The 22,029-nt window shown below is 42.8% G+C and overlaps 1 protein-coding gene across 6 annotated transcripts in view; it reads left to right on the forward strand.

Moving 5' to 3' along the window:
- Kiaa0319l (KIAA0319 like) overlaps window positions 1-22,029 on the forward strand; it is a 90,669-nt gene that overhangs the window by 15,578 nt on the left and 53,062 nt on the right. For all 6 annotated transcript variants that reach the window (XM_051188809.1, XM_051188811.1, XM_051188810.1 and 3 more), the window contains one exon: window positions 19,558-20,087. In XM_051188809.1, the coding sequence (XP_051044766.1) occupies window positions 19,558-20,087 (530 nt within the window). The remainder of the gene's footprint in view (window positions 1-19,557; window positions 20,088-22,029) is intronic.

Below are 22,029 nucleotides of genomic sequence, written 5' to 3' on the forward strand. Positions count from 1 at the left end.
AGAGTATTGCTATGCTGCTCAAGCTGGCTTCAGACTTGCTACTATCTTGCCTCTGCCTGCCTTAGCACAGATGTATGTCACCACACCTGGTTCAGGATAGTGTTTTGACTGGAGTTGATTCTGAATTAGTTTTGGATTTTGTATTGGAAATAGATAGCAGAGTTAATCCCTTCCTTTGTTTTAAAGAGTAGTTTTTGTGTGTCAGCTATTGTAAGCATTAGAAAAATAGTAGTGAGCTAGACTGGTTTCTGCCCTCATTGCGCATCTTTCTGGTTATATCTTTCCCTGGGGAATGGAAATTCTCTTTCAGAGGAATACTTGGAGTTTGGGTTTGTGGAGATGGCCTGTCAATTAGAGCACTGGCTGCATTCCAGAGGATCTGGGTTTGATTCCCAGCAACCCACATAGTAGCTTTGTAACTCCAGTCCCAGGGGATCCAATACCCTCCTCTGGCTTCCTTGGGTACTGCCTGCATATGGTACACAGGCATTCATGCAGGCAAAATACCCATACACATTTTTAAAAATGGGAGTTTTAAGTCTCTTTATGGTCTTGAGACAATGTAATGACAGTGACACAGTATACCTTGTAGAATTCTAGGATTATAGGAAACTAGACTGTTACTATTATTATCGTTGTTATTAATAATAATAATAACTATTATTATTATTATGGGATCTCACTTGTAGCTCTGGTTGGAACTTGCCAAGTAGACCAAGCTGTCCTCTAATTCACAGAGTTCTACTTGCCTCTGCATCCCCAGTGCTGGGATCAAAGGTATGTACTGCCATGCCTGGCCTGAGACTGAGCAATTTGATGCCTAAAGTTAGTTTTAGTAGAGTAATACTCTGCTAAGAATTTATGTGGATAGAGGCTTGGCATGGTAATGTTTGCATGTAATTTCTTCAGAAGGCTGAGGGGGTAATGAGAACTTAGGGTTGGTAGGGAGTTCTAGGCCATCCTGAACCATGTGATGCATCAAAAAAGCAAAGGCTAGGGATACATCTCAGTGGTGTAGCTTGCCTAGCATGCAGGAAGCCCTGGGCTCAACCAGTTTGTTTGTACCACAAGTCAGAATTATGCAAGCATATGTCTCCAATTCTCTTTCAACCCATTTACTCTTACCTTTAATAACCCATATCCCCTAATCAGCAATGAGAACATTTATCTGGAGGGACAGGATAAGTACTATAGGTACTCCACATTTAGTTTAGCTATTTTTGGGCACTGGATAGACCTAGCCAACCAATACTGGAAGATCTTAACTTGTATATGGATGTTCTTGTCTTTTGGTTTCAAGTTTGTTACTCAGATGAAGATCTCTAGCACCCTGAATTCTCCTGTCAATCACAAAGAGAAATGAGACAATACTATACATGGAGAGTTAAACATTACTGACATTGTCTAAGGAGTAAGAAGCAGAGGAACCCTGGCCAAGGCCTGTTTAAAGCTCTGTAGACTCTGTCCCTAAAGATGGTGCCCAGAGTATCTTGCCCCAGTTCCCCTTTGAAAACTCACTCAGCAGGTGGGGTTTTTAGAAATGCTCTTCCAAATGTCTTGTCGTTATGCTTTGATTCTAATCCAACAACACATTTGAGTTTGAGATAAGTGCAAGCTCCATAATTCTCTCACTTGTAGGTAATGAAGGGAATAATGAGACTATTCCCAGGCTTGGTGAAGAGAGGAGCGGTGTTTACATTGATTTGGTTTTACTTTTGTAGTCTTCATTTCTGATTCAGGTTTTACAGTTTTAAGAGAACTGCCATCTACCTGTTAAAAATGCACCACCCCCCCACCCCTGTGCCAGGCAGTGGTGCATGCCTTTAATACTAGCACTCGGGGGGTCAGAGGCAGGCAGACCTCTGTGAGTTCGAGGCCAGCCTGATCTACAGAGCTACACAGAGAAACCCTGTCTCAAAAAACAAAACAAAAACAAAAAAAAGCACCCCCCCAAAAAACCCTCAGTGTTATTGACCCAAAGCAACCTGAGTCAGCTAGAGGCTATGGAAATGGGCCTGCCAGTGAGAATGAGTCTCAGTCAGAATAAATGAAGCTGAAGCTGCCTTGTAGATGGGCACTCAAGAGCCATACTCCATTTCAGAAAACAGAGTAATCTGTACCCTGCTGGATCAGTCTGCAGGGCAGCAGCTCAGCTTCCCTCTCCCTGTGTGCTCCCCTCTGCCAGCTGCTGCTTGGCTTTCAGAGTTGCCCTCCAAAATGCTCCCCAGGGTGTGCTCCCCTGGGTGTGCTCAGAAGCCGCAAGCTGACATTTCCCATAAGGTACTTTTCAAATAACAAGGTGGATTTTAACGTCTCCTTCTGGGAAAGGTTAAAGGTGGGACGTCTGGCCTTTCAGCACAGCAAAGCCGGCCTGGACCAGGGCTGTTTACCCAGGGTGGCCAAGGCAGAAGCAAAAGTTGTCTTGTCTCTTCTCCCTGGACGGAGTCTTCTCTGACAAGGGTTCTCTCCTCTTCTTTCCCAAGCTGTTTTGTTTCGCCTCCATCCTTCTGTACTTCTGTGGGAAGTACTTGGCAGCATGGCTGCCTCCATCAGTGGGGAAGAAATGGTAGAGAGTGAAAGCCAGAGCACCACAGACTTGCAGAGATTCTCGGGGGGTGGGGGACCAGGGGGCAGGGCACAGACAGGATGCATGACACATTTTAGTGCCCTGCCTTGTCTTAATCCTGGAATTAATCTTTTTTGACTTAATACAGAAATGATGCCATTTCATAGATATAGACAGCAATTTTTCTGTGTTTAGAGAGAGTTCATATTAGATAATTAGTGGAGCCTTGACCAATTTATCCAGATTTTTATTTTTATCAGTAGAATGCTTAAATTATGAAACTTGACAGTGGAGGTATAGGATAAAGAATAATTATCAAAATATGTCATAAAAGTAAAGCCTATTGGGAGCCATATGTCTGTATAGACAAAGGGATGTAAGTTCAACATTGCATTGTTTCACTTTCTAATATTTGTAGTCCTTGGCTCTTATGAGTGTTATACTTGGAAGCTTAAAAATGCTTATTATTTTAAGTACTGGGGATTGAATTCAGGGTCTCTAACGTATTAGGCAAGTACTCTATCACAGGTGTTTGATGTGATCCTACGTCCCTATCAGCTGCATTTTTAATAAGTTCTCTAAGATATTTATTATTTTCAATTTTATTTTTTGGTGTAGGGTGTGTGTATGTGTGGGGGGGGGTTCATATGCATGTATGCTTATGCAGGTAGAGGCCAGAGGTTGATGCACCATGTCATTAAAAAAAAAAAAATCTTGTCTCTAAGTATTTATTTGCTTTTAGATAGGATCATCACTATGTAGCCCTGGCTGGCCTAGAAATCATTATGTAGATCAGGCTGGCCTCAGACTCAGAGATCTGCTGCTTCTGCCTTCTGAGTGCTGGGATTGAAGGCCTTGCCTTACCTGTATTTTCTGAGACAGAGCCTCTCACTGAACGGGAGCATCAGTTAATTAGACTATAAACTGTCTGGCAAGTGAGATTCAGGGATCTGCCTGACTCCTCACCAGCACCCTTTCCAGAGCTGGAGTTACTGGTCCCAGCTACTGCCCCTGGCTTTTTTATGTGGGTTCTGGGGCCCTGAACTCAGGTCTTCATGCTTGCACAGCAGGCATCTTAGCCATTGAGCCATCTCTCCAGACCTTCTCTAAGACATGCCATTCAAATAATTAGTGAGAACTAATATCTAGTGTGATTACATACTATAGATACTTTTTAGGTCAACAGATACTATAGCAGGCTAAAATAAAACCTAGCTCCTGCCATTAGAGTTCACAGTATGGAGGCAGGGAGAAGTAGAAAAGATAGATGCACGATAAATTCCAAGATGTGATGTACGAGCACAAAGAATAGGGCAGAGAGGAGCCAAACTTCTCTATAGCAGGGGGCTGGTGAGGCGCGGGCTATTTTGATCCCTTTGAACCTCCCTCTCCTGGATCCATCTGAAGTGGTTTCAGTCTGCCCAGATCTTTTCACTTCTCTGTCTCAGAGGGAGGGATGGAGGGAGAATACTGCAGCTCTGTAGCGTCTAGAGAGTCAGAGCCCTGAGAAAATTATTTTTGTACAGATACAGATTGGCTTTGACTTAATTTAAATAAACTGGCTCTCAGAAGTTCTAAGAATACTAACTACTCCACAGCTCCGCTTTCATTTACACACAGATGAGAAGGCATCTGCAATTCTGCACTTTATTTGCTATAAGCAAAAAGTGGTTTGAGATATTTAAGTTTGGAAGCTCAGTTGTATCAAGTCCTCATATGTCCCAGTTCAGCCTCCTGCAGATGTTTTATTTTTTTAAATATTTTATGACACTTACATAATGCTTCAAAGAGAGAGGCTTTCAATGGATGAATTGACAAACTTTCTGTTTGCCGTATCTGCTGAAATAACACTTTATAACTAGCTATATTTTCCTTTGTTTCCTTTCATGTTTATTGCTAATTTATTTAATCTGTATGTCTTTACTGTAGCCTTCTAAATGACCTTTTCTTTAGAAATAAGAAAACAAACCAGGGGTGGGGAAAAAACCTTCTCCAAAACAAAACAGGGCTCTGATTCAAGGTTCTTTGTGTGGGTTTCAGAAGAAGGTTGGTGTGATTGTAGTTGAATGCAAATAATTTATCAGCTCATAATAACTGCAGTCAGAGACGGCAATCAACTGCAGCCTCTTAACAATGACATTGTATTGGCCTCACAGGAATTGCTAGATCCTTGGCATCATATCTAGGTGCTTTTGCTTTTTTGCATTCTTTTTTTCCTTTACAGAGCCTGCACTTTTATATACAAAGCATATCTGTTATCATTTGATACCTGTACTTTTTGAAGTACAAAGACAGCATTACATGGAGAGGTGTGGGCTCCCCTCACGCTGTGGCTTGGAGGCGTGCTCTGCTAGCTGACAGCATTCTCTAGAGTCTTTTAGTCATAAGGTGGTGGGAGAAAAAGCAAAGCAGGACTCTGAGTACATCATATGCAGCAATGTAACCCCCTCCTCCCAGTTACAGTGTGTGTGTGTGTGTGTGTGTGTGTTTTTTAAGTACATGTTTTAATCATTTGCTTTCAATTTGCCTTTAAGTATTATAAATCTCCTGATGACTGGATTGTTTCTGAGCAGGTGATTTTATGATAAGAGAGCTATTTTCAGTAATACCAGTGATTTGATTAACACTTGGTTATGAAAATGGCTCTGGGCTAAACCTTGACAGATGGACCTTTTGAAACGTAATGACAACTAAATCCAATTAATGCAAACTTTTCATTTATTAATAAGTAGCAGACAGAAGTTGAATTAAAATTGAGGTAGGATGGCCTCCATGTTTTCACTTAGGTGGCCAGAACTTTGTGTTGTTTTAAAATGGCAAAGGAGTAGACCAGGTGTCAACAGCAATGGATGGCTCTCTGCCTGGGTGAACTAGGAAGCTATTCTCCACTGTTAACTTTGTTCAGAAGTTTCCATGGTGAAAACCTCTCTCATCTTGAAGTGAAGTGGAGTGGTCTGAAATACATAGCTCAAGGAACTGAAACTTGGTTGGTCCTTGCACAAAGAATGAATTGCATTGATTTGAAAGGACTTTCCAGCTTAAGGTTTGGACAAGAAAACTTATTTCCTAGCTGGTTCGTTACTCAGTGATCTCTTCAACCACTTAGCATTTCTGCAGGTTTGCTTTAGACAACTTATCATGCTGCTGCTTCCTTCACTTTCCCCTCCCTCCCCTCCCTCCTCTTTCTTCTGAGACAGGATCTTGCTCTGGTCCTCCTGCCTCAGCTTCCCAAGTAGCATCACCACACCTGACTTCAAAACTGATTCCTAAGGAAATTAATTAGCATTAAAACCTGACTCAAATATGACTAAAACCCAAGTGATCCATACTGGAGGTGACATCTTTTGCCTAGCTGGTTTAAACATTGGCTGAACTTTAAAAGCTAGGGAAATTCTATGAATGTAAAGTGTCAAGAGTCTTGTCAAGCCTGTGAATCCCAAGCTACAAGGTACAGCCCTCAGCACTTACAGAAGGAAGACTTCATGAAATGGACAAACAGACCATCCAGGAAAGAAATGTAGGTGTTACAGACAGAGTGAGCTGTCAAGTGGGTGGTGGGAATTAAACTTGGGTCTCCTGGAAGAGCAGTGGTACTCCATTTTGTTTTCAAGACAAGGAGAGGAAAGCACGTGGGACTAGGAAAATTGAGTCAGGGGAGGAATAGAAGACAGGAGAGAGAGAGAGAGAGAGAGAGAGAGAGAGAGAGAGAGAGAGAGAGAAGAGAGAGACAGAATATAAAAGAGGGAGCCATTATTGGTTTGAAGAGAAAACAACCTAAAGAAATGTCTAGAGACCTACAAGACTGACTCCAACTAAAATCTGAGCAACAATGGAAAGGCTACCATAAATGTCCTTCCCTGATAATGAGATCAACAGCTAACTTATCCACCGTCATGGAGTCCTCATCTAGTACCTGTTGGATACAGAAGCAAACACCCACAGCTAAACACTGAGTCGAACTAGGATCCAGATGCAGAGAGAGAGGACAAGACCTAGTTGCAGGAACACATAGAGACAGCTGACCTGAACAAGGAAGAGCTAACGGGTCCCAAGACTGATAGCTGAGAATCTAGCATGGGACTGACTCAGGCCCCCCTGAACATGAGTCTCAGCTAGAAGGCCGAGCAGTCTAAGGGACCTCAGACAGTGGAACCAGGATGTATCCCTGGTGCACAAAAGGACTTTGGGGTCACATCCCCCATGGAGGGATACTCCCTTAACCTAGAGAAAGAAGTCCTAGTTCCTACTCCAAAGGATTAGGATTGACAGATTTAGATGACCCCCTCCTGAATGGCATCACCCTGCATGTGGAGTGGGGGGGGAGGATGGGAGGAGAGGGTGGTGGGGTACATGTGAGGTGGGGAGAGAGGGAAAGAGGGAGGAAGAGAAGGAGAAGGAACTGGGATCAATATGTAAAATAATAAATAAATAAACTAAAATAAAAAAAAGACAGGGTTTCTCTGTGTAATAGTCCTGGCTGTCCTGAAATTCACTTCTGTAGACCAGGCTTGCCTGGAACTGAGGCAAGGATTAAAAGCTGCGCAGCTGCAGCTAGTGCTCTTAACCACTGAGTCATCTCTCCAACTGTGAAAGTCTTTTTTTCCACCAGGTGGTGGTGTCAGTGGTGGCACACGCCTTTAATCCCAGTGCTTGGGAGGCAGAGGCAGGTGGATCTCTGTGAGTTCAAGGCAGCCTGGTATACAGAGCTAGTTCCAGGACAGCTTCCAAAGCCACAGAGAAACCCTGTCTCAAAAAACAAGAAAGCCTATCTTTTTTCATTTTACAGATCATCAAGAGTTAATGTAAATAACAGCAGAGACATATGTGTTGGGCCGCTGTGTCCTAGGGAGTTGTCATAATGGCCTGTGGGAACATGGAAACACTGAAGTCAAGGGAAAGGAATCAAAGCCTAATAAGTCTTGTTTAGCAGAGACTTTAGTTTCAGCAAGTTACCTACACCATAACATTTAACAAACTGTGATCTTAACAATCTAGGCACACAGCAAAGGCAGTGTATAGTAATTATTTTCTTTTCAAAGGGCTGCTTTGTGAGGCAACTGCTACCTTCACTCTGATGTGTACAGTTGAGGAAATAAAAATGTTGGCCCTTTTGAGAAAGAGGAGAGGGGGCAATGGTTATTACTCTGGCCTTTTCCAAACTTCATAATACATAATTGCACCCTGTTGAAGGATTTTGTTAACCCCCTGCCTGGCCTTGGAAGTGTGCTCTACAGAAGAAAACTTTTGTGGGGAGGAATGTGGCCCCGGTTTTGTATTTGTTTATTAGTGAGTGGGTGTTCAGGTGGCAGACATCCTGACAGCAAAAGGAAGGTGGGCATGTCCCAAGTTGTTTTTTGAGCAGTTCTAATAGTGTGCCTGTTTCCCAGTTTTCTGTGGTGGCCATCTTGGCTGAGATGCAGTATACCTTTGATGATGGCTGCTAGGAGATGGTATAGAGCCACAGTTCACAGGTTCAGCACCAAATTTAAGGCTTCTGCTTTACTGATTATAGTTCATTAATAGGCCCAGGGGAAAACGTTTGGTGAATTCTATACATTGTTACAGGATCATAAACTTAAACATTTGGTGAAACATGCAGATGTTGCTATACAGTGCCCTCATTGTGCTCTCTCCTGCAGAAAAGCCCTCACTCCAGGGAAGAACTTACCCATTGCTCTGAGTTTTTTCTTTTCTGAAGCAACACTGGTCCCTACTCCTATTTCCACCACTGTAGCCCTTCGCTTTGGATGATGGCTTTGGTTCAGTGCCTCAGGTACTTTGTTAATTGGCTTTTGAGGTAGTGGGTGTTCAGCCTGTACTCGATGTGTGGTTGCCAGCCAGTGGCGTTTCCACGTTTGCTCCTGAAGTCAGGCTTGTTACATGCCTGAGTTTTAAGAATGCCAGAGGCAACCCCAGTGCACCTAAACATTTCCAGAGTTGTTCACAGTTTACTGAAAGTTTTAGTGAATTTCCTCCTGACAATAATTCATTTATTCTACAGTTTCTACTTTGATACTTAGAATTATGGAACCTGGTCTAGATTTTGTGCCAGATTTATTAGAATTCTGTCTTTTGAGGAGTAAAGAGAATAAGCATTTCTAGTTCCAAGGCCTCTTGTTTTGGGGGTCATCCAGGTAACACATATGGAGTTCTGTCTTCTTTGCTTTGCCATCATTATAGACAGTGATCAGCTTTTTACATGTTCCTACCTACAGTGAGCTCCAGCTGTTCTCAAAGGGTTTGCAGTCTCAGGTCTACCAACTGTAAGCCCTTTTTGTAAGCATTTAATATTGCTTTTGCCTAAGCCCTGGGAGCAGAGCCAGCCTATAGAGGCGTGGGCAGGAAGAGGAACTGATCTAAAATTGGAGTTTATTTTCACCTCACCTTTTATCCACATTACTTCTGGAATCCAATATTGACTCCCCCAGTGCCCCTGCCCCCTCCTCTCACAGACTGTTTTCCAAGAGCAGCAGCAATTGAATCTTGGAGAGATTAAGTTGTCCTTCAAAGGTTAAGCTTCTAGTAACTGGTGTTCAGAGCTGAAGTTAGAACTAGTGTCTGTTTGAGATGGTTAATTATCTTTTCATAATCCAAGAAGAGGACTTATTCTTCATCCAATGAATGGCCAGAAAATAACTGTTTTCCTGTTTCTAATTATTGAATACGTAGTGGAACCACCACGTGATGACTTATTTCTGTGGTCAACTTGATTGGATTAGTAAGGACTTAGCACATTAATGAGGTACACACTTGAGAATATCTGTGAAGGTATTTCCAGAGGAGCTTAACTGAAGACCCACTCTGAATGTGGCTGGTCAGCACCACAGACCATGTCTCTCCATGGTGGACTGCAGGCTGTCAAACTGGAGACATATACATACCTTTCCTTTAATAATGATAAAACGCTATTTTTGTTTGTGTAGGTGTTTTATGCAAATAATGTCCAAATTTTATGTATTTATTAATTTGCTTTTTTAAAGATAGGCTCTTGCTCTGTAGCCAGACTTGGAGCTCACAGTGATACCCTGTCTTAGCCTCCCAAGTGGTGGGCTTAGAAATGTGCACTGCTTTTTAGGTGGGCAGTAGTGGCATACATCTTTAATCCCAGCACTCAGGAGGCAGAGACAGGCAGATCTCTGTGAGTTTGAGGCCAGCCTGGTCTACAAACTGAGCTCCAGGACAGCTGGTGCTGTTACGTATAGAAACCCAGTCTCCCTCCTCCCCCCCAAAAAAAAGAAAAGGAGGAGGAGGAGAAATAAAAAGAAATGTTGGAGCTGGAGACACAGCTCAATGGGTAAGACAACTGGCTGCTCTTACAGAGGGCCTGGGTTCAATTTCAAGACCCACATGGCAGCTCAGAACTAACTGTCTGTACCTCCTGTTTCAGGAAACATGACACCCTTATACATGCAGGCAAAACACCAGTGTAATAAAATAAAAATTATATATATATATATATATATATATATATATATATGAAATGTGCACTACCAAATCTGGCAGGTTCAGTTTTTTATTATAGAAAGCCAGTGATTTGTGCATCTATAAAACATTAAAAAGAGCTGGGTGGTGATGGGCACACGCCTTTAATCCCAGCACTTGGGAGGCAGAGGCAGGTGGATCTCTGTGAGTTCCAGGCCAGCCTAGTCTATAGAGCACCTTCCAGGACAGGCTCCAAAGGTACACAGAGAAACTAGGAAACAAACAAACAAACAAAAACATTAAGAAAGAATAATACATTAAGAGCAATTAATGAAACAAAAACTAAGCAAACAAAAGATAATAGAGGAAAAAAATCTATGTAAATAAAATATACTTTGAAAAAATCAATAAACCTAATAAACTAAAACCAATCACTGGAAAAAAAAAAAGAACACTGCCACAGAATACCAAGAATGCAAAAGAGTAGGACCAGAGAGATAGCTCAGAGGTTAACAGCACTTGCTTGGTCCCAGCATCCATGTCGGGTGACTCACGGATGCCTGTAACTTGATTCCAGGGACCTACACTCCACATGCTCACACACTCAAAATTGAAAATAATAAAAATGAGCATTTAAAAAATGAAAAGAGGAACTGAGTATGTTGGCTTGCTCTTATAACCCAAGTATGCAGAGGGTGTGGTAGGAGGCTTGTTGTGATTTCAAGGCTAGCCTAGCTACAGAGTGAGACCATTTCTTAAAAGACAAAACAAAACAAAAAACCCAGAGGGTATACCATCATAGATCAGTAAACCAGCGTCTACACACTGCCCAGGAGCCTACATTGGCTGATCCCTGTTTTTAAAATATTTAGGATATGGGCTGGAGAGATGGCTCAGAGGTTAAGAGCACTGGCTGCTCTTCCAGAGGTCCTGAGTTTGATTCCCAGCAATCACATGGTGGCTTGGCTCACAACCATCTGTAATGAGATCTGGTACCCTCTTCTGGCCTGCAGAGATACATGTATGCATAATAAATAAATAAATCTTTAAAATATTTAGGATATTTTAATAATATAGAAGAATGGATTTATTATGTCCTTATAAATGTATATAACTTACTTTGATTTTATTCATCCTTTCACTTTCCTCTTATTCCTGTTACCTGTTTTTGTATATAAAGTTTTATTAGAACAGCCATATTTATTTGTGTTTTTTTGTTTGTTTGTTTTTGTTTTTGTTTGCTTTTGGAGACAGAGTTTCTCTGTATAACAGCTCTGGCTGTCTTGGATCTTGCTTTGTAGACCAGGTTGGCCTCAAACTCAGAGATCATTCTGCTTCTGCCTCCTGAGTATTGGGAATGCAGGTGTGTACCATCATGCCTGGCTATTACTTATGTTTTCTTAGTGGCTGCTTTTTCTGTGTAATGGCAGTTAAGTAGTTGCAGTAGAGGTCCTAAAGTCCACAGGGCCTAAAATATAATCTGACCCTTTAAGAAAAGCTTTGCTGAGCCAGCAAGATGGTTCAGTGGGTAAAGATCCTGCCACCATGACAGACAACCGCCAGAGTTTGTTCCTCAGGACCCACATAATAGAAGAAAAGAACCAACTTCTGCCCCGACCTGCGGGGCAGTCAATGACAACTGGGAGACACCTAGGGGAATCGAGGGCTAAGGGAGGAGAAGAACAACAGCAAGTCCATATTCTGATCAAGCTGTCAAACTTTATTTTCTCAGGGGAGGCTTAGACAGGACCATGGGCAGGATGTGAGCGGGGGGGGGGGGGGGGGGGGGGAGGGGGTTTGCAAGTGGGCAGGGTGAAAGGGTCAGTAGAAGGAATGCCCTGAACTAATCTTTAACTGGCTGTAAAGCTGCAACAAGAAGACTATCCTAAGCTATTCTTTAACTGGTTGTAAAACCACAAGCCTGTATCTAGGAATGCTCTGCTAAACATTCTGCTTGCTTACTTCTTTTAAGAGGCAATAATTTTCTATCTCAGAGGCCTGAGGTATTGAGGATGGTGATGGTCCCCAACATCTCCCCCTCTCTGGTATAATAATAGAGAGGAGCAGCCAAGATATTTCTCCAAGAGGAACTTAGGGCTGATGGCTGCCTGTCTTAGGATCATTCTGAGGGGCTCTCACCTGTAACCCATCTCTGAATATCTTTGCCAGTCATCAAAGTTCCTGTCTTAGGCGGGTGGAGCATCAGAAAGGTGCCTGTCTTTGGTGAGCCACCACTGGAAGAGAGATCCTCATTTTTATGGGAGAGGGGGCCTTTCTAGGTTCCTGGCTGGGGCTGCTTAAGGGTCTTGGTCTGAAGGTCGTTTTGACGGGGTGGGGGGTGGGGGGTGGGGGGTGGGGGGGTAGTGCTTGTTTAAGCTAAGTGGGAACTGGGAGTGTCAGGCGAAAGTCGCCTTCCCATTGTCGGCCAGCCTCTGATAGTGGATTTGAATTGGCTTTGCGGCAAGGCTATCTACCTGTTGCTTGATAAGATCTGTCAAACACCTAAAGGCCCATGGGCCAAAAGAAAAAAAGCAATATAAGACCCACAAAGGGGCCCAGAATACTAGGCAATAAAGTGGATAACCAAGAGGAGGTAGAGAACCAGTTTTTGTACCAGTTTTCTTGTTCCTCTCTCTCTTTCTTTTTTCTAATCCTTCTCTAACCTTCCTCATACTGTCCTTTACTACTCCTGCCTTGCTGGTATAAAAGCAGCACAGAGACCTCCCTGCTGCAAGAACAGGAGATCAAGTCCCCTCCTATTTTGGAGGACGACTTCGGCCAGGGAATCAAGGGAGTCTGCAAGGTCATCTATCCCCTTCTGAAGTCGCTGGACATCTTCGTCGATAGTTGAGTGTAAATACCTGCATTCTGCTGGATAGAACAAGGGAGGAAATGCCTGTCCTGGCTACAGCGGCTCCAAGGCCAAGGAGGAGAGAGATGGTGAGGGCGGAAATAGGCTCTCTGCGCTGCCTAGGGAGGGGAGAGCCATCCCTTTCCTCCCATAAGGGAAGGAAGTCATTAGGGCAATAGTAAAGTAGGTGAGGCAAAAGCTTGATTAGCAAAAGCTTGATTAGCAAAAGCTTGATTAAAATACAAAATTCATTATTGTTTTTACCATTGCTATCAAAGTCAGCTGTGGCCAGGCAGGGGGTGAGGCCATGGGTACATGCCCACCAAGCATCATTGGGAGGGACAATGTAAGTGTGAGTTTAGTCGGGAGAATGGTTGTGTTACAAAGATGGCTATATTGAGAAGGGGGTTCAGAAGTAGAGACGCATAGCCTGAGGCCAGACACCTAATAACAGAGATTCCATGAGTGAAATCTGTATGCCATCTGCAATGACGGAAATTGTTGGAATAAGCCGAATCTCCCAAAATGGCTATCCCTTCATAGAAGCTGAGGCCAAGAATGATAGCATAGCCAACAATCCTCCAGAGCTCTTGGGAGGTCATTGTCTGGTAACTGGACCTCCTGGTGTTCTTCATTATGGGTCACTGAAGGTGAGCAGGATATTTGCTAAGGGGAAATGTAGGTAGAGATAAGCAGGTTGTTAGCAGGGGAAGAGGTCTCAGGAGTTGCTAAATAACTGTATAAGGAGGGGTTACTAAGTAACTTGACTGCAATCTTGTAAGCCCTGAATTCTACTTCTCAGGAAGTTGGGGAGGGGAGAAGGTAGATCGGGACTGGAAGTAGCTATCTTTTAACTCTATGGGCTATTCTAAGAAAAGCTGGCAATCTCTAAGGCTTATGCCATGATCGCTCCTGGCAATTCCTCCTTTTTTTTTTTTTTTTTTTTTTAAAGTAAGAAGGTGGACTATTGACACTATGTCACCATGAGTGGGAGCAGGGATCCTGGTCCCCCTAGATAGTTATGTGACATATATCCTGAAGCAAGCTAACCCAGCCTTCACAGGCAAGATTGCTCAGGCCCACCAAGATACCTTTTTGAGGAGGGAAGGGTTTTTTTTGTTTTTTGGTTTTTTTTGTTTTGTTTTCTTTTCTTTTTTGACATCAGCCTTCATGCAACCAGGAATATTCCCATGAAGCTCAGGGTAGACACCTTTGGTGACCTCTTCATTGCACTCACACAAGGTGCACCTCAGTGGGAGATGTTTTAGTTTTGTCAATAGCAGAAGGAGGCTTCCTTGGGAAGTGGCCCCTGGTCGTGGGTTGTCACCTTCTAAAGGCTCACCATGACCACATACCTTGAGGTCAAGCCTGTGATAGTATACTTGGATAGGCTTTGCCATCAGGGAGTCGATCTGTTGGCAGATAAAGCCAGTTAACCTCTTAATAGCCTAAGGGCCTAAGGCAAGCAGAATTAAGAACCCAGCAAGGGATAAGGGAATAGGGTGGTAAGCAGCCTGGTTCATATTCTAGGTGCTTCCTTCTTTTTTTTCTAGCCCTTCTCTGACCTAGGCCATATTGTCTCTTGTCACTCCTTTGTGATCTGTATAGAAGCAACATTCCTCCTTGAGTGTTGCACAAATTCCTCCTTGTTGTAAAAACAATAGGTTTAAGCCTTGCCTGTTTTAGAGAATGACCCCTGAGAGAGACAGAGACAGACAGACAGACAGACAGACACACACACACACACACACACACACACACACACACACAGAGAGAGAGAGAGAGAGAGAGAGAGAGAGAGAGAGAGAGAGAGAGAGGTAATTATGTTTCCGAGGTCTCAAGTCTGGTTTTCCTCTGTTCCATGCATCTCACCAAATGGTCTGGCAGCCATCCAGCCCTGCAAGAAAGCACAAACATGCCCTCCACCTCCCTCAACCCGGTATTAGGACAGGGCCCTTTTCATAGTCTCGTGCATGGCCATTTGACTTGAGTAAAAGTCTCTTGAGTTCCATCATATCAGAATCTGTCCGCCACAGATTGCTCATGGGCATCCACATTCAAAAAATTTAAAATGAAGAGTGCATGATTTAATGTATCATGTGGAGACTGGGGACACTCCCTTCTCCTTATAAGTGGCTACACAGTTACTGGCTGGCTTCTCTGGCATTGCCTGACAGTACTTTTACTTCCTGATGGAGCTGCCTCCTGCTGTGCCACTAAATGTAGTTTTTACTAAATCTCTATTGTTCTATTTAGCAATAAAGACTTCGGAATCAAAGGCTGGGGTGAAAACCTGCTAGTGCAGGTCAGAAAGGTTGAGGAGCAACTAGCTGGCCTTCCCTCTTCGCCACCTCACAACCCTCCCTGCTACTTCCTGTGCATCTCTCCATTTTCCAGACTCTCTCTGACTCTATGATTACTTTCTGCCAACTAGCTCCACCTCCTGACCCAAGGTTGATTTTATTTAATTAATGCAAATGCAAACACCGGGTTCACAGTGTTATCATATATCCCACAAGAGTTGGATGTCGCTTACTCTATTTAATTCTAACCATCTTTTCCTGCTGACAGACAAGTACTGTGTCCACAGTCTGGTTACTCTGATCACCTCATTCAGATTCCTTTTGTTTTCTTGGCTCTTTTTCTATACAGATCTCACCCATGGTAGCTTTCTCCTCTGCTCCTCAGTAGCTCCATCAACAGGAGAGTGTCTGTGAGCCTCTTGTTTCTAAGAGCTAGGCAGAGAGGACAGAGAGTGGTCTCATCCTTTTCACAGAAGACTTCTTCGTTCCCTTATGTGTTGCTCATCACTGTTCTGAGCATAGGGATTGCCTGAGGCTGGTTTGTCTGGCAGTGGATGCCAGATTCTTTACACAAATACCAGTTATGATGCCTCTGTGCTAGGATGATTCCCTAGACTGATGGCAACAGACAGGAACTTGAACCTGATTCCAGAAATGCATGCTGCAGAAGTGGTACTTAGTGACTTTAGGGATCAGGACCTCACAGTGAAGAACTGGTGGCTTCCAAAGTCTTCAAGGCCAGGAAAGTTAGAGTTCATGTTTCTTCAGCTTCTGCGTGAAAGGCTTTATTACAAGTATTATTCTGGTCTGATTTTTATCAGGATTGGACTTCTAACAGTTCAATACAGTTATGTCTAAAAGCTTTCCCATATTTTATACATCTGAAAGGCTTCTTTCTAACATGCAATCTCCTAATGAGTAAGGACTGCTTTCTAAACAAAGGATTCCCAAGCTATGACATAATCAGGGTTCTGACTTTTGAGTTGTCTGATGTCATTGAGAGGACAGAGTTCTTCTCAAGATTTGCTTTACAACCATTGGACTTAGGAGGTTTTCTCTAATGTGGATTCTCTGGTGGCTAGTGACTATTGAATACGTGGGACACTTACTGTGTGCATTGCCTCTCTTCTATACAGTTGTTTGCCTGTGAATTTTAGAGTGCTTTTAGAGAGATGGTAGTGGGATGGCTTGTTCATGAAGATCACAACACCGTCATTATCTTTCATGAGTCTCTGATGTCTTTGGTGATTAGTAAAGGAACAGCTGTATCCAAAGACTTTCTACATCCTCGATGTCCCAGAACATGTATTTCAGAGGTGTTTTGATGATACAATACTTACTGACTTTTTTACTTATTGAGAGGGCATCTCATTATGTAGCCCTGGCTGTCCTGGAACTTACTTTAGAGACCTCTTACTCACAGAGATTCACCTGCCTCTGCCTCCTGAGTGCTGGGATTAAAGATGTATGCAGCCACGCACAGTTTTTACCAATGCTTATAACTCACTAAGCCAGTGTATTAATTATAGCAATGACTGTAGACACAGCTATTACCAAGACACATGCCATGGATGACTGTGGGAAGGTGGATAAGGACACAAAGAATATTTTGGTAGCTTCATTTTTATTTCAGAATTGTTATTTATTCATCTTTTCTTAAGGAAGTTCTATTTTCCCCAGTTTTCTTAATTGCCTTGTCTGGTGTTAGGTGCCAATGTATCTCATTTTTTCAGAGAACAATGGCAGGCTGGCTTCCATACATAGAACTTGTGACTCAGTAGTCTAGAAGCCTGCCTTTATCTTCTTTTTATTCCCCAGTTGATTAGTGTCCACATTTAGTCTGTTAGATATTTAGTGAAGATTTCGTGGGAGTCAGGTTGGTTTTGGCCAATTAACAGGTTGTTGCTTTAGTTAATTTGTTTTCAATTATGTGTATATGCAGAAGTATTTATCCATCAGTACTTTGATTCTATTGCATGTTTTCTATCTATATTTCAAATATACACACATGCACACACATACATACATCTCTCTATATATTTATATTTTCTTTTTTCCATTTTTATATGTTACATATGTTTCTGCAGAAGTCTATGTGGAGGTCTGAGGTTGTCAGGAATCATCCTTTTTACTCTTCCAACATATTCACTGTGAGGCAGGTCTCATAATTCAACAGAGCTCATAGATACCACTAGTTGGCTTAGTCTGTGAGTTCTGGGGCACACCTACCTGGCATTTATATGAGTTCTTAGGTTCCAAAATCTGGTCCTCCCCTTGTGTGGCAAGTGCTTAACTACTGAGCCATCTCCCAGCTCTCACATATATTTTCTATGTTATAACTTCAGGGACAGGGCTAAGTTGATGAAAGACAGCATCTATTGTGGATCAACAGGAAATTTAAAGAGGCGTTCTACTCTTTCAGCATAGACACATGGGAGAAGGCATAGGCCCTGCCCCAAATGATGTGACAGACATAGAAGGCCTCACCCTTTCTATGGAGCAGAACAGGGATAAGATGGGGGTCAGTGGAGGGCATGGGAGAATGGGAGGGAGAGGGAACTGGGATTGATATATAAAATAAGATTGTTTCTAATTGAAATAAAAAAGGAAAAAACAAAATGTTTTGGGGAAAAATTAATATAAAATATTATGAGGGAAAGCATTTAGGATGTACTTCAGAAAAATATTTCTATGGCGGGCACTCCTAATGTAATCAGAAAATGCTTCTTTTTCCAAATAAAAAATTCACTGTATTAAAAAAAAAAAAAAAAGAGGCATTCTCAGTTGGGCAATGTTGAGCATGATTTCAACCCTAGCACTTCAGAGGTGGAGGCAGGAGAATCAGGAGGTCAAGGCTGTCCTTGGCTGTATAGTAAGTTTGACTTAAAATAGGAAGGCCTGTAATCCAGCTGTTAGGAAAACTGAGAGGATTCGAGGTCAATGTCTGCTTGGTACACAATGAATTCAGAGCCATCCTGAACCCCTTAGTGAAACTGTATTTCCAAGTAAAAGATTAAAAGTGGATGAAGAGATAGCCTAGTGGTAGAGTACTTACATACATGTCTGAGGCCCTGTATAATCTCCAGTCCTGGGGGGGGGGGGGTAGAAGAAGGACTTTGTGCTGGCTAGTTTTATGTCATTTCAACGCAAGCTAGTCATAGAGGAGGGAAACCTAATTGAGAAAATGCCTCTGTAAGATTGGCTGTGGACAGGCAAGCCTGTGGGACATTTTCTTAATGAGTTATTGATGCGGAAAGACCCAGCCTATTCCTGGGCTTGTGGCCTATGTTCTGTAAGATAGCAGGCTGAGCAAGCCATGGAGGCAAATCAGTAAGCCCCACTCCTCCATGGCCCCTGCATCAGTTCCTGCCTCCAGGTTCCTGCCCGCTTGAGTTTCTGTCCTACCTGCTTTTGATGATGAACTGTTACATAGAAGTGTAAGTGGAAAAAAAAAAAAAAATCAAAACCTTTCTGTTTTTTGTCACAGTGTTCCATCACAACAATGGAAACTCTAAGACAGAGTTAAAACAACTTTCATATAGAACTGGTTTTGCCAGAGGTAATGATCAAGATCAATTTTATGCCTGAAATAGTTCAACAGAGAATCTGGGATCATGTTATTATCTAGATTACCTACAATAGAACATTATTGCATGTTTTTCTTCCTTTATTTGGTATGGTATGGGTCGTCATTTAGATTCTCTTGATTAAAACTTTGGTAATTTTTACTACCACTTTGGCTGATGGCATAATATGCAAAGTCCTGTGACTGGCAAATGACTGATTAGAAAATACCTGTGTGTGTTACTTTTGTGCAGTTGGAGTGCTCAGCTTCTGTTGCTGTTAGTTAGTTCAATAGGGAAAATGTTGTGGCTTATTCACCTACCTGCACTTCTAGTCCCTTAGTCCATTGACTAAGGTCAAGTTTGGGGACTCTGTCCATGCACTTTATTTAGAACAGTCCTTCTTAAAATTTTGCTTTATATTTTGTTTCATAAGTTAGGACTCTGTAAAGGCTTTATATAGCAGAAACTCATTGAGAATGGAACCTCCCCATGAATATGGAACAATTGTCTTATAAGCTAAAATATTCTGGGCCATAAGATGCTTACTTTCCCTCTGTTCTACTCAATAGACAGTTTTCTTACCCTCTTAGAAGTCTATCTTCAGCTAAGCATGGCAGTTCATGTCTTTAATCCCAGCACTCAGGAGGCAAGACCTTTGAGTTCAAGGGCAGCCTGGTCTATATAGGTAGTTCCAGCCAGCTAGGGTATGTAGTGAGATTCTGTCTCAATAAAACAAAACAACAACAAACCTATCTTCAAAATGGCCTCAAATGTTGGTGTTACTGCTCTTTATGGACCAGTAATCCCTGTCTTGTTTCATCCTAAAGTGTTTTCATTCTTTGTTTTTAGATGCTAATGAGAGCAGATGCCATCAGGGGAAGACACTTTATGGAGTTGGCTTGAGAACTGGGGGAGAAAATCACCTTTGGCTTCTTAAAAGAAGCCTGTCTTTCCAAGCCTGTTGGGCTGCCTGCTGCCAGGACTCTGCCTGTCATGTTCTTTGGTGGCTGGAAGGGATGTGCTTCCAGGCCGACTGCAGCAAGCCCCAGAGCTGCCAGCCATTTAGGACAGACTCTTCCAATTCCATGCTGATATTTTTTCAAAAGTCCCAACCTGCTAATAATGACTTGGGCCTTCTACCTGAAGATGATGAGCCACATCTTCTGAGGCTAGGCTGGGGCAGGACATCTTGGAGGAGGCAGAGCCTCCCCAGGGCTCCTCGAATCCTTGCTGTATCTTCTAATGACCATCAGAGCATAACCAGGGCTCGTCAGAAGAGAGATCGTACCAGTGAAGTGGCTCCACCTGGAGTGGTGCAGCATTCTAAATTGAATCGCTCGGAGGAAGCAGGTGCTGTGAGTCCCAGCGCCTCTGTAGAGGTAAGCAGCTTCCCAGGGAACAGAACTTCAATCTGTTCTTCCCCATCCTTGCTTGGGCAGTGGTGCTGATGCTGTGACCAATGCTCACAGGTCCTGTGTATGTATAGAGCTGGGTGGTGTTTCTTCATAGGTCCGAGGAATGTTCATTTTATGCAGGTCTGACAACTGTTTGGTTAAAGCAGAGAGCTGCTCATTATCTGTTCTAAGCTGTTCTTGGTTACAGGTGAGTGTGGCTGTGTGGGTGTAAGTCTCTACCAATGGTTTTGCAGTGTTTTCTGCCAGATTACAAAACAGGCGATAGATGTAGCTGCAGTCAATTTTCCTCCTCCATCCTCTGCCTATAAACACATTCCTTATGAGTTGGTTTCTATTCCAGTTTGAATGAACTATACCTGGCACTGTAGACCAAGATCTGACCAGCTGGGCTGGGACACAGGAGGTCTATTAGCTTATATGCTAAGGGACATACCACCAGTAGAGTTTATTCTGCTGCTTATTATGTTTCTTGGTTGTTGATCTTCCTGCGCAAATGATTAAAAGGAATGACTCATTCTATGCTCAGTCTGCCTTGATTACTGTGACTTATTTTTGTATTTGTTTTGTCCTAGTTGTCTCTGTCAAGTTGAAACCAGAGCGGGGAGGATACTATTTGCCAGGCACTGTGTGTACTAATCGTTGTACTGTGTCATTTTGTTTAATTTTCATGGCAAGATTTCCAAGTAGGTATTATTAACTTTGTTTTACTAGTGAGGAAACTGAGGCCTAAAGAGATGACACAGCTTGCCTGTGATTGTGCAGCTAATGAGCCGCAGGTCTGGGTTGGAATCCAGCTGTACTGTTTAGGAAAACCTTTCACTGAAGCTTTAGAGAACACTGCTCTTGGTTTAATGTGCCCACGGCCATTTATGGAGACAGATATCAATGGGAGGTACTTCTCTAAGTACTAGAAGTGTGAAGGTGTGTAAGACATGATCTGTGTCCTCAGGGGACACTGAAACATGAAGCTGAGTCTTTCCAGTAGTGTGTGGTTATGGCATTAATAGAACCTAGTCCTACCCACATTAGAACTAAGTCTGTAAGGATTTTAAGCAGGGAATGACAGCAGTTTTTCCTCATCCAAGGGAAGTATATACTGAGGACTTCAGTAGACCCTTGAAATTAGTACTGGTTCTCATATAGACTGCTGCATGCCATCATATTATTATTCTTTTAGAGACTCATTTATTTGTGTGAGTTCCTGTTTGCATGTATGTGTGTATGTCACATCTGTGCCTGGTGCTGTAAGGATGGAAAAATACAGCCTAACTCTCCAATGACCCTAGGAAGCTAGAAGTTTAAAAATACTATCTAAAAAGCCCTAAATACCTTAAATTCTAGACCCTGTCCTCTGCCAGTAAATAGGCAAAAGGTCTAGGAGCCCACGCAAGTGCAGACCTCTGGGGCTGTAGAAAACTGATTGGTCTATAAAGCGCAGGCTTGGATGATTTAAAATGATTGGTCTAAAAACTATAAGATGGTTTAAAATGATTGGCCTGCACCGCGCCAATGCTTTGAGATGCTTTGAGATGATTGGTTTATGATGTTTGGGCTTTGTTGTAAACCCTATAAAAACTTTCTTAATTCTGCACTTGGGGTCCTTGATCCTCTACCCCTGCGTGGTGTATGACTGTGGACCCCAGTGCACTTGGAATAAAAAGTCTTCTTGCAGTTTGCATCAAGACCAATACTCGTGAATGATTTGGGGTGTCACCTTTCCTGAGTCGGAGAATGAAGATCTATGCTCTGAGGGTCTTTCAGTGCCTACAGAGGTTAGAGCGTGACATTGGATCTCCTGGAATAGGAGTTCTGGACAGTTATGAGCTACTATGTGGATACTAGGAATAAAACCCTGGTCCTTAGCAAGAACAAATGCTCTTAACTGCTGAGCCATCTCTCCAACTCC

Source organism: Phodopus roborovskii, unplaced genomic scaffold (assembly GCF_943737965.1).
Source record: "Phodopus roborovskii unplaced genomic scaffold, PHOROB, whole genome shotgun sequence".
NCBI lineage: Eukaryota > Metazoa > Chordata > Mammalia > Rodentia > Cricetidae > Phodopus > Phodopus roborovskii.